This window comes from Parasteatoda tepidariorum, chromosome X2, assembly GCF_043381705.1.
Source record: "Parasteatoda tepidariorum isolate YZ-2023 chromosome X2, CAS_Ptep_4.0, whole genome shotgun sequence".
NCBI lineage: Eukaryota > Metazoa > Arthropoda > Arachnida > Araneae > Theridiidae > Parasteatoda > Parasteatoda tepidariorum.
In genome coordinates this window covers 16,195,569-16,210,500 of record NC_092215.1, presented here as the reverse complement: position 1 = coordinate 16,210,500, position 14,932 = coordinate 16,195,569, and the positions used below count along the sequence as shown (strand labels likewise).

General features: G+C 27.1%; 1 protein-coding gene across 3 annotated transcripts in view; it reads right to left on the bottom strand.

Moving 5' to 3' along the window:
• Positions 1-14,932, bottom strand: part of LOC107442096 (vinculin) — a 62,704-nt gene that overhangs the window by 7,953 nt on the left and 39,819 nt on the right. For 2 of the 3 annotated variants that reach the window (XM_021148685.3, XM_071188280.1), the window contains exons 17-22: positions 12,448-12,550; positions 11,560-11,661; positions 8,622-8,755; positions 4,966-5,081; positions 4,110-4,233; positions 1,376-1,466 (exon numbers count right to left, since the gene is read on the bottom strand). In XM_021148685.3, coding sequence (XP_021004344.1) covers positions 1,376-1,466; positions 4,110-4,233; positions 4,966-5,081; positions 8,622-8,755; positions 11,560-11,661; positions 12,448-12,550 — 670 coding nt within the window. The remainder of the gene's footprint in view (positions 1-1,375; positions 1,467-4,109; positions 4,234-4,965; positions 5,082-8,621; positions 8,756-11,559; positions 11,662-12,447; positions 12,551-14,932) is intronic. The other variant, XM_021148686.3, reaches the window with a different exon arrangement.

Below are 14,932 nucleotides of genomic sequence, written 5' to 3'. Positions count from 1 at the left end.
CCTCATAGAAGATTTCATCTTTTAAAAATAGGTAAATAAGCAATTGACTCCCAATAAACACTAAGAAAATTTCATGAAAAGAAAATTCAAATAATCAAGATTTTTTTCTTTATAATATTATTTAAGAGTCCTAAAAATTCTGAACCAACAAATCAGGTAAACTAAATAAGATACTTAAATCACTTTTGTATAATTTGTAGACTAGTTCAAAGTATCAAATATTTACAATCTTAGAATTGTTAATTAAGTGCTATGATTGAAGTCTGTTAAAAAACAGGACAAAAATGAAAATCTCTTGGAAAGTAGTCTGTCTTGAAAGTGAAACTTTTTCCCCCAAAGGGAATTTTTTTCTTCCCACTAATAAACATTTTCCAGAAGAGCATTTATGAAAAGCAAATACTAATTTTATTTATTAAAAGTTTAATTTATCTGAAATGTTAGGACCATACTTTTCATGAATATTATAAAATATAATGTTTATAACTAATATATTGCTTAATATGTAAAATTTTTTTTACGTAAAACACATAAGACTAGCACATAATATTCAATTATTTGATTGAAAAATCAAAAGTAATAGCTTGCTTTATGATACATGAAAAATATGAAATATAAAGTCAAAATAAATATGACAATTCAGAAAATTTTTCAAAAAATTATACTTTTTTCTATGTACTTTTTGTTTAAAAAAATAATATAAAAAAATGTTAAATTGTTACTAGTTTAATAAATGTGTATGAAAGATACATAGAATTTAAAAAGTTTTGAAAATGTAGATTTTTTTTTAATGTACCAAAACATGTTGATACAAAGACATAAAAAAAGAAATGCAAATTTATGGTGACCAGTGAAAATAAACACGTTTTCTAATAGTAAAGAATAATGAAATAAATTTTTTATGTCTAAAAACATTTTTTTTAAAAAAGGGTTCTTTGAGGAGAAAACGAAGTTTTTTAAGAACAATATAAATAGGAGAACTGTCTTAAATTCATTAAGAGATACTATTGTAAACTGATTTTCATTTAATCACAAAACTTTATTTTGTTTGTTGATAGTTTAATTTTTGGAAAAAATATATTTTAAAAACGTTTTCTTCTAAAATACAGAAACAAAGCAACAAAAAATATTCTTAACATTTTCCACAAATAAATGTTTTGTGTAAATTATAAAAAAGTGTCACACATAAAAAATTATTAAATTAGTATGAATCAGTCAAGATATAAGAAACCATTTCACTTCTAATTTTTTTGCTATTTTAGTACCAAATTGCAAATGAATGGCTATTTTATTGCAGCAATTTTCATTTTTTTTAAAAACTAAAGGAAAAGAAGAGTTAATAAACATTATGATAAAGTATAGAAAAAAATATTTTTACCCTGTCCAGCAAGCATAGTGGCTTTAACAGTTGATAAAATTCGGAGCTGAGTACCAATCGTAGGGATACGTTCACATACTTGCAAGATGTTCTAATAAAATAATATTTATTATATATTATATATATAGTTTTTACAATATTTATTATATATTATATATATAGTTTTTACATAGACTACAAAATACAGACAAGTAATAAGAAAGTCAAATAATTATCTTAACAATTTTAAAAACGGGACAAAAATTAAAAAAAAAATTATAATAAAGTGTCTTTTTTAAATATTAAGTTGTCCCAAAAACTAAATACAAAATATAATGTAAATATAAGCAATGGGCTTAATTCTATAACATATTTATAGCTGCAAATGAACACTGAATAATCCTTCAAATGATTGCTGATTAATTCCAATTATTTTATTATGTTTATATATTATGCAAAATTTATTCAACATAATATTTCAAATTCAAAAACATTTAAATTTCCTAAAAAATGATGTAAATTATAAAATGGAAAGCAATTTTTTTTTATTTAGTAGGTTATGCCAAAATGTCAATATTTTTAACTTTTGTTTTCATCAGTTATTTTAGTTAATTTACTTGCTTTCTTGGGTTTTCATATAAATAATCACAATTATCACACTTTTAAATTAAATCATAGGATTTCAAAAGAGCAATTACACGGAAGCTCATAAATTCTGAAAAGAAATGTAAATTACCTGATTAGCTTTAATTTTAGTTGCTTATTTAACAAGTTTATATACATATATTAAAGTTCAGCTCGTGAGTAGTGAGAAAGTCAGGTCATAGTGCTTTTACACTAGGTTATGTTATCAGACTTATTTCATTCATGATGTTTGTCAGTAAAACAAAAAATTATATATGTGTGGCATCATTATGAGTTCAGCTTTTATTTAATTTGGTTCTGTGGCTTTATTGCAGTTTAATTTTCTGACTGCCTGTTTCACTTCTTTTATTGCTGGTAAGTAGTGATAGTCAATATCAGGATTAGTTATCTAAATTGCTGACATGATTTTCCTCTACATTTGAGTATCTTTTCTTTCATGTTGTTCATTAGAAAACTCTCATCCTTCTAATATTGACTAGAGAGCTCAATATTCCTTTTTACTACAAGTAATGACTCCAGAGTTGAACTCTTGTTTTACAAATTTACGAGTTCATTACATTATTTTGTTTCCTTTCTTTTAAACATTCTCTCCCTGCGCCCTTAAATAAATGCTTATCTCTTCTTAGCTCCTTGTATAGTTCTGAAGTATTTTTAGTATGCTTTTGAATCATTACTTGTTTTTATCAGGTTTTAAAAATTATTTTAGTCTGCCCCACATTTCTTTAGTGCTTAAAATTTCTACCTATGAGTTGCTTACATTATACAGCAACATATATGCCAACCTGGAAGGTCACCTAATATTATACAATATTAAAAGCTGGGGCAAAATTATAATTAAGGAAAGCTTAATTTGATAAATTTGGCAAGTACTTAAAAACGTCCCTCCACGATTATCAGACCTTATGTAAATGTTTCAATTATTTATGGTCGTTGTAAATTAAATCTATTAAATCAAAAGTAAAATGGTAAGCATACAATTTACTATAGCTTTAATGACACATGAAAAATATCTTGCAAAAACAGGAGAAGTAGCCATGTATGTAGAAAATGTATATACTAGACATGTAGAAAAAAAATTGGTTTAATATTATTTCAAATTTTTTCTGCCTTGACATCAATTTACAACAAGTTCTTTTATTGTTACATTATTGTTACCAACAGTTGCAGTAGGTTGGGATGATCAAAAACCTATATGACTAAACTAGATGTCATCTAAACAATCAAATATTAAAAACTAATGGTCTATTTTTCTTATTACTTAATCAATGAAGCATTATTTTATGATTAAGTAATTTTGGACCGATTCAGCAATTTTCAGTTTCCTTCTGAGAAATTTAGTTTGACGCATTTACATATCAAATTCTGCATATAACCAGTAATTTCTGTAATATAGTAATTCTGTATATAATTCTCTATATATAATTCTCTGCATTCTCTATACAACAATACCCCAAACAATGATGTTTGGAATATTGTTCCATTTTGTTCAGTAATAGTCAACCTTTGTTCCGCTAAATTGGATTTTAGCTTCGATAGGTCGCATATTTGAGATTTGACGAATCTTCATTTTAAAAATTTAATGTATAAAATTTAATATTTTTCAAAAATATGTTCATCTCTTAAAGAGTGCCATTTTTAAATTTCAATAATTAAAATTTCCCTGGCAGTTTCTAAAATTCTCCCTTAGTTTTTAAAATCTGATATTTTTTCAGCCATAAATATTTAAGCCTAAATCAGAGAGTTATCTAATCATTTGAGTCACAGATTGTGAGTTGAAAACATGATTTTCAAATTCATATAATTTATTTAAAACAAAAATGTGTAACTTAAAAGACAGATTAAGCATCTACAGATGTTAAATTTGATAAATATTAATGATTGTAACTTTTACAGATGTTAAGAATGCTACAGTAACAGACTAACTTTGCAAAGCTGGAAAGAACAGAAAGTTTTTTAAATGAACATTAAGTTTTATAAGATTAAAAAAGTATATCTCAACAATAAAAGTTAAACTAAAATTTTGACATCTAAAGCGCAGATGTTTTAAGAAAATGTTCTTTAGTGCAGCTATATTCTTTAGTATAAATATCATCAAAATAGATATACAAACCGTTCTCATCCTCTTATCAGTACACATTCTAGCCAATTCTTTAGCAAGACGAGTAACTTCTTTGGAAGCTTCAGCTATATCTTTTGCACAAGCTATCAATTCCCTTTTTGAGCCCCCATCTCCTCTAAAATAAAAAATGAAGCAATTAACTTTACAATATAGTTCAAATTCTTAATATATGTTTCAATTCTCTGGTGGTCATGCTTCAAAATATATGCAAAATGGGCGATATTCTTCTTTGTATAGTAAAACCAGTTTACCCATGACATTAGATATGGAAAAGTTCGATGAGAGATAAACATTTACTAAATTTTGCCAATCAAGTTATAAACACCTTCAGGCAAAAAAGTTAAAAGATAACAAAAAACTAGAAAAAGGCAAACTCCATAAGATTATCGAAATATTACAAAATAAGAAATTACACAACAAAGTATGAATTTTTCAAAAAACAAATTTTCATGAATGATACATAGCATATTAAAAGAGTAAATTAAAATAAATTTTATACAGTGGCAGTTCTATGTGTTCCGTAGAAAATTAAACTACTATTATTTAAAAATGAAGTTTAAATTAATAAAAGTCACAAGTGTTTAAATGTGGGTTTCAAAAATCACTAAAATTAGTAATATTAATTATACCATATTATTACTATAATATGATATAATTTAATATTTAACTAAAAATTAATATTATTTAATATTTATTTAAAAATTAATATATTACCATATAAACAAATTAAAATTTAAAATGTGGCTAATGCAGTAGTTAAGTTATAGAAGATGTACTCTAAATCATGGAAAAGTATGAAAAATTGATTTTAAGATACATTGCAAAGGTGATAAATCAAAGAGCTTACTGTGTAAGTTGTGACAATTTTCCCATAAGCAATGCCATTTTCTTTGCAGCAGCAATTAGCTCATTATCTTTGCTTGAATACTGCCTAACTTCTTCATGAAGACCACGGGCAGCAACCTATGGGAACCAAGGTAAAACGTTTTAGAATTCAGTTGAAGGATTCAAAAGAATTAAAAACAAGGCAATAGTTTTTTGGGATGTCAGCAGAAAAATTATGGCATTTTTTCCCCATCTAAGAGAAGGAAACAGTGCATATTTAAACAATCATGCTACAGCAGTTTGCTGAACTTGGAAAAATAAAAAAGCTGAACTTTGCATGATGGCAAAACATCAGAAATAGTTTTTCAAAAGTACAAATTAAACTATAAGGAATTATGATTCTAAATAAAATATTAATTAAATAAAAAGATTTTTTTATAAACATTTTGAATTCAAATAAGACATTAATTATGAAATATTAATTAAATAAAATATTTCTATTTATAAACATTTTGAGTTCAAATAAGACATTTTAAACTCTAAAATTCATCTGTAAGTTGTTTGAAAATGCCCTTACTTATTAAAATCTCAATTTGAAAAATTTCTACCTAAGAGTCAATACTGATCAATTTAATATTCTTTTGAAAATTTAAATTTGATTTAAATTTTTTGATTTAAGTGTTTCACAAGTTTTAAATGCATTTAAACCTTTAAAAATGTGAAACTATATATCTCTATTATATAAATTTATATTATTTATATCATACATAAATTCGCATTCAATTTATAAATGACCTCTTAATTTACTACTTTTAAAATTTCTATGTACTGTATATCGAATTGTGAATTTGAATAAAAACATCATAAATAAGCTGAATGAAAAAAAAATTTAAATTTTTGAAATGGCTTGACCCATCACGAAAGATTTGGTTTTACCTTCGTAAAATAGTAAATAAGTATATGGCCCCTAACTCACTCTTATAAAATTTCATGTATATCAGTTTTTATTTTGATGTAATATTACTCGAGAGTCATAATAGTTCAGGAACAACACATGGGATAGAATAGATAAGATACTTCAATAACTTGTTTACAATTGGCAAAAGTTTCTTTACCATTCAATTTTTTGAAGTTTTAGATTCATTAAGAATATGATGCAAATCTGGTCAAAAAAGTGGAATTCTGAGGATCAGCTGAAAAAAAGGCAGGTCTGATTGAAAAATAATTCAACAGTTTTTCTGAAGACTGAGTAGAATGCCTGCAAACAGTAAGTGCTTTACTTAGAACTTAAAACTAATACCCTATTCATTACAAGGCTAAAAAATTATTATTTAAGAGTGTTTGCATATAATTCACAATAAACTACTATTGAGTTTATTGACAACTGTTCCATATTTTGCAATATTTTTTAAACTTAAAAAAATATTTTTAATCATTATACAGTATGGGATCTATTAGCCGGCAACCCTGAGATCAAAGTGATGCTGGTTTCTGGATTTTGGAACGCTGCTGAAAATCAATTCCTCTTACAAAACTACCTGCTTAGAACCTGCACTAGAGAAGTATATGATGCATTAGGTTAAATAGTGAAACTTATTTAGGTAAAATTTACCATCAAAGAAATTAGATGATAGGGAAAAAAATAAAAAATTAAATAAAAATATAAAGATTGCAGACTAATCTTTTATTTTTTATTATTAGTTTAAACATCATTGATTTTTAACTTGCATTGGTAGTCTTTTTGTTGAGTACCTCATTAACAACTTTGTCATTTGTTAATTGGAGCATAGTTGGCACATTTTTATCTACTTTTAAGGAATCTTCTATGAGTTTTTCATTTATTTTCACATGACTTAAAGAACTTTTGTTATACTAAGTATCTCCTGGATTATTACTTTTTCGTTTGAAGTGCAAAAACCAAGAAATTCATCATTTTCCAAGAAATTCATCAAGAAAAATTGACATTGGCCAAGCCTTGTGCCAAGCATTGATCAGGGCATCATTTTTTACTTGACTCCATGGGTCAGCAATACTCCAAATGGCATCTTTTATTGTGAATTGTTTCTAGGAATCTCTAATTCTATTTTTGGAGTTGCAAAATTCCAAACATTTTCGAACGAACGACATTTTATGCCTATTTTAACGAATTTAATGTGCCTTAATTCAATGGTTGTAGCAAAGATGTAAAATTTGAGGGTAAAAAAATTACGTGAAAATTGTCTTATTTGCTTTTGTATGTGTAGAGCAATTGGCTAACAAAGGTAAGACTTCTGAGCTAACTGAGAATCATACATTTGAACAGTGGTTTTTGATAGAGGGCATAAAATACTTGTCAAACCAGTCTCTAAAAATATCTTGTGTCACCCAAGCATGCCTATTATATAGATAAATCACATGTAGGTTTTTGATATTTTTCAATGCCCTGGGATTTGTGCTTTTCCCAATAACTAACAGTTTGCACGGATGTGATGTTTTTCATTTATTAATTAATTTTGCTGAATTACTGTTACTGTAGAATATAAGCCGTGTGTATCTTGGTTTTTTGAAATTGAATTGTTTGAACTGTCAATTTTATAATGTTCTCAAAGTAATTTAGCAAATATTCCTGAATAGTACTTTTTATTTCCGGAATATTAGGATCCCAACTTTTTTAGTAATGCCAAGGCATATATGTTTTTTATTTTTATTATTTTTTTTTAAATTCTACTAACATCACTAATTTCTCTTGTTTTTTTTTAACAAAATGTTTAAAAATTAAATTGCACAAATGATTGTAAAAAAATATACAGATTTCTATTATCCCTTGATAAAGGAAAGAAGAAATAAGTAATCTGGATGGTTGAGCACAACACTATGAGTGAAGTTAAACTTTTCAAGTAGGAGTATGGGGGTAAACACTGGGGACAATTTCACTCATTGAAACACAACCTTCACTCTTTCATGGGACTCTAAAAAAGGTGTTTGACTGAATGATTATCTATGCAATGTCTTTCGACTTTGGAAGTAAGTGCATATCGTTTCCCTCACCTTGCAGTATGCCGATTTATAAAAACAGCTTTTTAGTACTCATTCAAAGAGAAAGCGGCTATGGAGAGTTTCTTTGTCTGCTTAGCAGTGACAAATTATCCTTGCGGGTTATCCTTTCAGGCCACAAGAATTTTATAGGCAGAGAACAGGGCTTTTCGGCATACATTCAGGCAGCATAGTGGAATGATATCAATTTAAAACACACATTCACTGATAAGAAAGGAAAGATTGATGCAATGATTAGTAGGTATTTGCACATACCTAATTTTTATCCTACATAAATCTTTTCTGAAAAGTGTTACTGACATTAATAAATTTTAAAAGAAAGTCTCGAGTTCAAAATATTTCTAATAAAAAGCTTGTATTTCTATACCCTAAAAAAAACTGATTTTTTATAGAGATTTTGAAATAGTCAAGTATTTTAAAATTGTCAGTTTTTGGAATATTCCAGTTTTGGAATGCCAGAAAAGAGGTCTAGTAATTTACTAACTTATTTATTATCATGTTACTTTACAATATAAAGATTGTAAGTGGTTATGATTAAAAAAAAGTTCAATTCCTTTAACAGCAGATTTTTTTTCCTACATAAATTTTTATTTTCAGGACTAAATGAATCAGTCTCAAATACCAGTTGAAACAGGCTTAACTCACCATGATTGGTTGATTTGGTTGAATAACAGGGAACTGAACTTCAAAATCTTCATCATCTGTTTCAGGTGGTGGTGGGCGAGGAGGTGGAAACGCGTCTTCTGAAGCAGGTAGAGGTGGTCTAGGAGGTGCTTCATCTACAAAAAGACAATCTTATAAGATTTGTAAAACTCACTCTGTTAACATTTAGTAAAATATTAACACAAAATCAAGAATAAGAATTGAGTATCATTACAATATTTCAAGCTAAATAAATTAATATGATTGCATAGCTGCCACTTTTAACAATTGTTGATTATGATTTTTAATAGTAGAAGGAGCATAATAATTGAACTTACAATTGCTAGCAAGAATTATTTTGACTTGGTATTAACTAAATTATTTTAAATAAGATTGTTAGGACTTCTTGTTATCATCATCATCATCATCAATGGCTTGACAGCCCAGGGTGGGCCCTGGGCTTCTCAAGAAGTTTTTTCCAGGCTAACTTTTTTTTGCTAGTGTTTTCCATTTTTTTTGTTTTTAAGACCAAAAGGCCTTTCTCTAGGCCATCTATCCATCTCAAATTCGGCCTGCCTCTTTTTCGTGTGCCAACTGGTCTGGCATTGAAAACTCTTTTCGTGGCATGGTCTCCGTCTATTCTTGATATAATTACTTAAATTATTTATACGTAGCACACTCTCCTGTAAAATAACTTTTTCTCGTTATAGTAAAAAAGAGCAGAGGCTTTTAAAACAAATGAAATTTTTAACTTTTTTTTATCAGACTTAAAACACATTCCCAGTCTACATGACCTTTCATATCTATATGTTTCATACATTTATCTGTAGTGATAAAGTAAATTCTTTTAATTCTGGGTTATTAAAATATTAATGCCTTATTCTGGCTATTAGTAGAAAAAAATATTTTCTAAAACTGTAGAAATTCTGTAGCAGTCAGAGGGTATGATGTAGGGGTGATAAAAATCAAATCAACTTTGTTAGATATCGATAAATTTTTTTCTCCAATGCCCACCTGGAGAATGACGTAGGTTATACAGGCAACTGAAGGGCAGATTTGTTGAACACTCTTTCAGGGGCGCCATATTAGGTAGGTCAACGTTGCTCCCACAGTAAGGACAGATAGAACAGAGAATGAAAGAACATTCATGCCCTGCCAGGGTTTCGAACCCAAAACCTTTCTGATGCAAGGTCAGTTCCCTGACCCCTACACAGCTTGATAAAAAAATTAGAGTATACATTTGGTTACCGCTTTAAATATAAAAAAATACCCTACAAAACTGTGAGATTTAACAGCTACACAATTTGTTTAAAAAGCAATAGCATTGCTTTGAACCAGCATTATAAATTTAAGCAACCTGAATACTATAAACATGATAAAATCAATATGTAAAAAATGCAAAAGGGTGGAAATGAAAACTAGCAACCCTTCATTCTTTTTCTTAAACTTACATCATTGGCAAACATTTTTACATGAATAATTCAGGTTTGGAAAGGTTGAACACCATAATTCGACTTGATAGTAATTTACTTACTATACAAACTTACAGATTATAATTTTGGTCAGTGTAAGTTTATTTAGGTAGGATTGAAAATATAGTAGGTTTTACGAGTTAAGAAAAGTAGATATAAGAAATGGATATATAATTCTAAATTAATCATATGGGGTTTTAAAAAACAGAGAAAAACACCACTGAAATTTCAAGGATTTATAATTTATATTACAATTGATAACAAAATGATTTGTTAAAAGAACAGTTTCTGAAAATGATTTGTTAAAAGAACAGTTTCTGAAAATGTCTGGCTGAAAAATCTAAAAATACTTACTATAAAATAATCTCCAATTCATACTAAAAAATATTAATAACTTAAAATTGATATTACTAATAATCCTCCATACATGAATCATAAACAAGGGCACACTGTCTATAACACATGCATTAAAAATATATTAAAATTAATACATGCAGAAAAAGTGAAAAAATTAAATCTTAGTCAATTTCTGTATTTGGCAAGTTGTTAACTCAGTCTAAAATTTGTAGATTTCATATCCAATAGCTAAAAATATACCTGTATCTTACTTATAATGCAAAATTAATTATACCTAGCATAGTGAAAGCTCAAATACAAGTTGAATAGACGGCTATTAAACATTTTGGGAAAAATCTTTGCAAGTAAATTCAAACATAATTACTCATACTTGTAATACATATCCTATCAAATAACTTATGTAAATTAATGCAGAATTTTTAAAAAAATTTAATTCAAGCAGCTGAGAAGTCATAATAAATGTGACAAATAGAAGTATTAATTAAAATTTTCATTTATGTCATGTGATTGTCAATTGTGAAGACTATAGCACTCACTTGATGCAATAATAGCTAAGTAAGCTACTATATTGATAGGTGAACTGTAACTCAAACTACTTATTGAAAATTTTTGATTCCCATGTAACACATTGCAGGTTAAGTTTTACTCAAAAGATCTTTCCTAAACTCATGTTTTAATAATAATTTCGTTTATTGAATAAGATCTAAAATTAGAAGGACGTAAAGAATCAATATTTATAGCTTAAAATTAAGCACATCGATTAGCTGTTTAACAATCATGATAATATAAAATGCTAAGAGTATTGCGTACAACTCGAGTGATCATTTTCTATTACAGTTATTTATTTGAATAGCGTTCATTGATTTTTGAAGAGGAGCATTTTTAAAAATATCTGGAAAAAAACCCCATCTTATACATAAAATTTCTTACCACTGAGTCATTAAAAAAATTATATTAGCTACTAAGTATCATAGATGCATGTTTTTTGAGTGTTTTTAATAACTGAACATCTCACAAGACTGCAGTTTTAAAAATGCACACAACATGCAGCAGCAAAATTAATAATGCACAAACACGTCAAAGTATTAGTCCCACAGTGCATTCAAATATACCTCTTTTAGAAGGAAGCTTAGGAGCAGCATCAGTTGAGAATGTATTTGTCTCAACTTTGAAAATTTGCTCAAAATCAGGTAATTTCAAATCTGTACGGCGTTCTGGTAAAAAGAAATTCAAGATATTATATAATATGGTTCAAAGTAGTTAAAAAAATACAAAAAGAAAGTTAAACCTATGTGTTGAGAGGGACTAATTTGATGATTTGAATTGTTATAATAGTGAATAATCGAACTTTTTTAGTTTTTCTTATGTTTTTGAAATTGAAAATTATTTAAAGCTGGCTGAATAGCAAATTCCAAAACACATTATCCATAATACCACATTCACAACTACTTCTTTTAGAATGTAATAACTAAGGAGACAAATTTCTGATAAACAATGGCGCAGAAATAAAATAATAAAGAGTCTTTCAGTGTAAAAATTAAGTAAAGCATTTTAAAGGAGTGGAAATAATACAATTATCTATAACAGAATAAAAATACCAATTATTAAGGGTATATATAACACATATATTAATGTTTCATTAATTATTTCTTTCACAATATTTCATAGTTTTAAAAGAAACAGACTTACAACTTCTTATTCAAGTACATGTAATAAATCGTTTGAAATGTAATTTGGTGATTTTAAGAATGTACTCTAATAGAAAAATCTCTCTTTTCAATTAAATAAAAGTGCAACATAATTTTTAATGAAATGCAGCTATTTCTTCTTAATTTGAAGGGAATGCTACTTTAAATTCTTTATGAAAAAGCTTAACTTAATTTTTTTTAAATTTTTGTATGAAAAGTTCTTCTGAAATATATGGAAAATAAATCATGGTTTCACAATTACCAAACTCAAAAGTTTAAAATTTATGAATGAAAATTCAAAAGTTTTTATACCATTAAGATTCAACATGTTCATGTCAGGAGGAGGTGGAATGTCAGGGGGAAAATCTGGTGTAGCCATAACAGCATAATGCACTTGTCCAACTGCAGCTATCAGCTATAAGAAAGTGGAGATTTCATTAAAATTAAATAAGTTTGAAAATAAAAGACTACAAGAAATTAATAAAAGTATATTTCAACTAAAAAATATTAGTATTTACAAAGTTCTACTATTTAGTGAAGTAAAAAGAATGTCAGAAAGAGTAAGACAAACCTTGAAATTAAAATTTAATTTCAAAATGATAGTTTTTTAATTAGTTCTAAAAATCTCAAAATATAATAGTTTTGATATGTGTTTTGAGGATCCTATTAAAAAAATATTATAATAAAATATAACATGTAATGAATTCTTTTATATTGCTAAAAATAGGTTTCATTTGGTTACAGATAAATATCCAAATTTCTGAAAAATTGCCATTAAATAACATTTAAGGGTTAGGACATCTTCTTAACAATTAATTAAATATCCAAGAGTTAATTTTCTATAATCTAAGACATTTTTAACTGAGAAAGTTTATATTTTTATGTTTGTATGAGCTGAAAACTAAATTTTGAAGATGATCCTTGTCCACTTTTGCAAATTCAAAATCTATACTGCAGTGAATAAGCTATTTTTAGCAAATTTTTCTTAAAAAACTTCATTACCAGTATAGAAAATTTGAAATAAAGTTATAAAAATTTATTTAAATTTTATTAGTTAAACGCAAAACTTTAAGTAATGCATAGTGAGTCCACTGGACTTATGAAACTATGTATTTTTAGGACTAAGAACTTCAAAAATTTTTAGTTTCTTTTTTAACTAAAAGTTGGACCTTATTAAAAATTTGAATTTTCCACTCCTTTATTTATCTACTAATAAGCACATTCACAATTATATAGAGTAATAGAGAAGATAGATAAAAAGTTATGATTGAATAATCATAGCTTTTATTTAGGACTAATCTAACATCTTCATTAAGAAAAGCAACAATAATTATGATACTCAGAATTATTTTAATTTATCCTTTCAGCTATAATTTTGACAATATGCTACTCTGTTTTTTCAAACTGGAAAATTATGCCCGCACAGAGAGGCATATTAATTAATTTTTTGTGCCCTCCCTACAATTTTTGGCACGGTATAGTGCGTAAGCGGAATCACTAGAATGTGGCAAATAATTAACAGATAAGACAAATTAAAATAATTAGCCAGAAAAATGTAAACATTTCTTAATTTATCCATACTCCTCAGAGCATACGTTTAATATTGAATAGCTAATGTTAAGTAGTTAATAAAATACTAGGTATATCAGTTTTTTTTGTATTAACTAAAAATATGATCTGCAATAAATTACGAACAAAAACAAGTATTTTTGAACATCCAATGCCAGAAAATATAGAAATAAGCTTGTAGCTTATATAGATTACTTTGGTTATAGTTTGAAATAATAGCATAAAATTTCATTAGCTTAAATATCTATTGGATATGGACATTTTTATAAAAAACTAAATTTTTATAGTCTTCATTTTTTTGCTTTCATTTTGAAAACATTTAGCTAAGTTAACCAAAATTTTGGAGCAATTTTTTATTTATTACAAAATTACTATTATAAAGTTTGAAAAACATTAGTTAAAAATTAAGCAAGATATGAGCATTTAAAAAAGTTCTTTCATACTGCGCATGCAAGGAAATGATTAAATATTTTTTCCCAATTTTGTAGTGAATTGTATTTAGTAACTAATGAAAAAATTTTGATTTAAATATCTTGAAACTTTATTCCTCGCAATTTTCTAAGTAGTTTTTTAAAGAAAGATCTGAATGATAAGGGGTTTTCCTTAAATTTTATTTCCTACTATGAAACAAGAATAATTAAAAATGACATTGGCACAGTTAGGGATCACCCCCATTATAGTACGTCTTTCTTTTTTAGCATTTCATTTTGGTGTACGGTAGGGGTGCTCAACCTGCGGCCCGCGGGCCAAATGCGGCCCGCCAACCCTCGATGTGCGGCCCGCGGCCGCAATCTGAACAAAATGGAAAAAAAATTAAATATTTGTTTTTGAAGAATAATAAAAAAAATTCGGTAATTTAAATGTACACTTTTAAGTTTTTGACGCACCCAATCTCAATCAATGTAGTTTTTTGATGGTTAACGCTACGGATTTCAGCATAATTTTAAAAATCCCTATACTTTTAATACATCATTATTACGATTTACGAATTTTAATTACCACTTTTGACGCTTCTCTATGTGCCGATTCCAATGACTTTTCGGTAGTTATTGCTACCCATTTTCAAGTAGTTTCTGAAATAGCGATTTTTGAAAGTTATGAAACGCTTTATTTGTGCAAACTTCATGGAAAATCTAAATGACTTAAGATCCTTTCTTCAACAGTTATTGCTGCACATTTCCGCCCGGTTTTTAAAACTTCGATATTTTAGCATGATATTATTACGAAT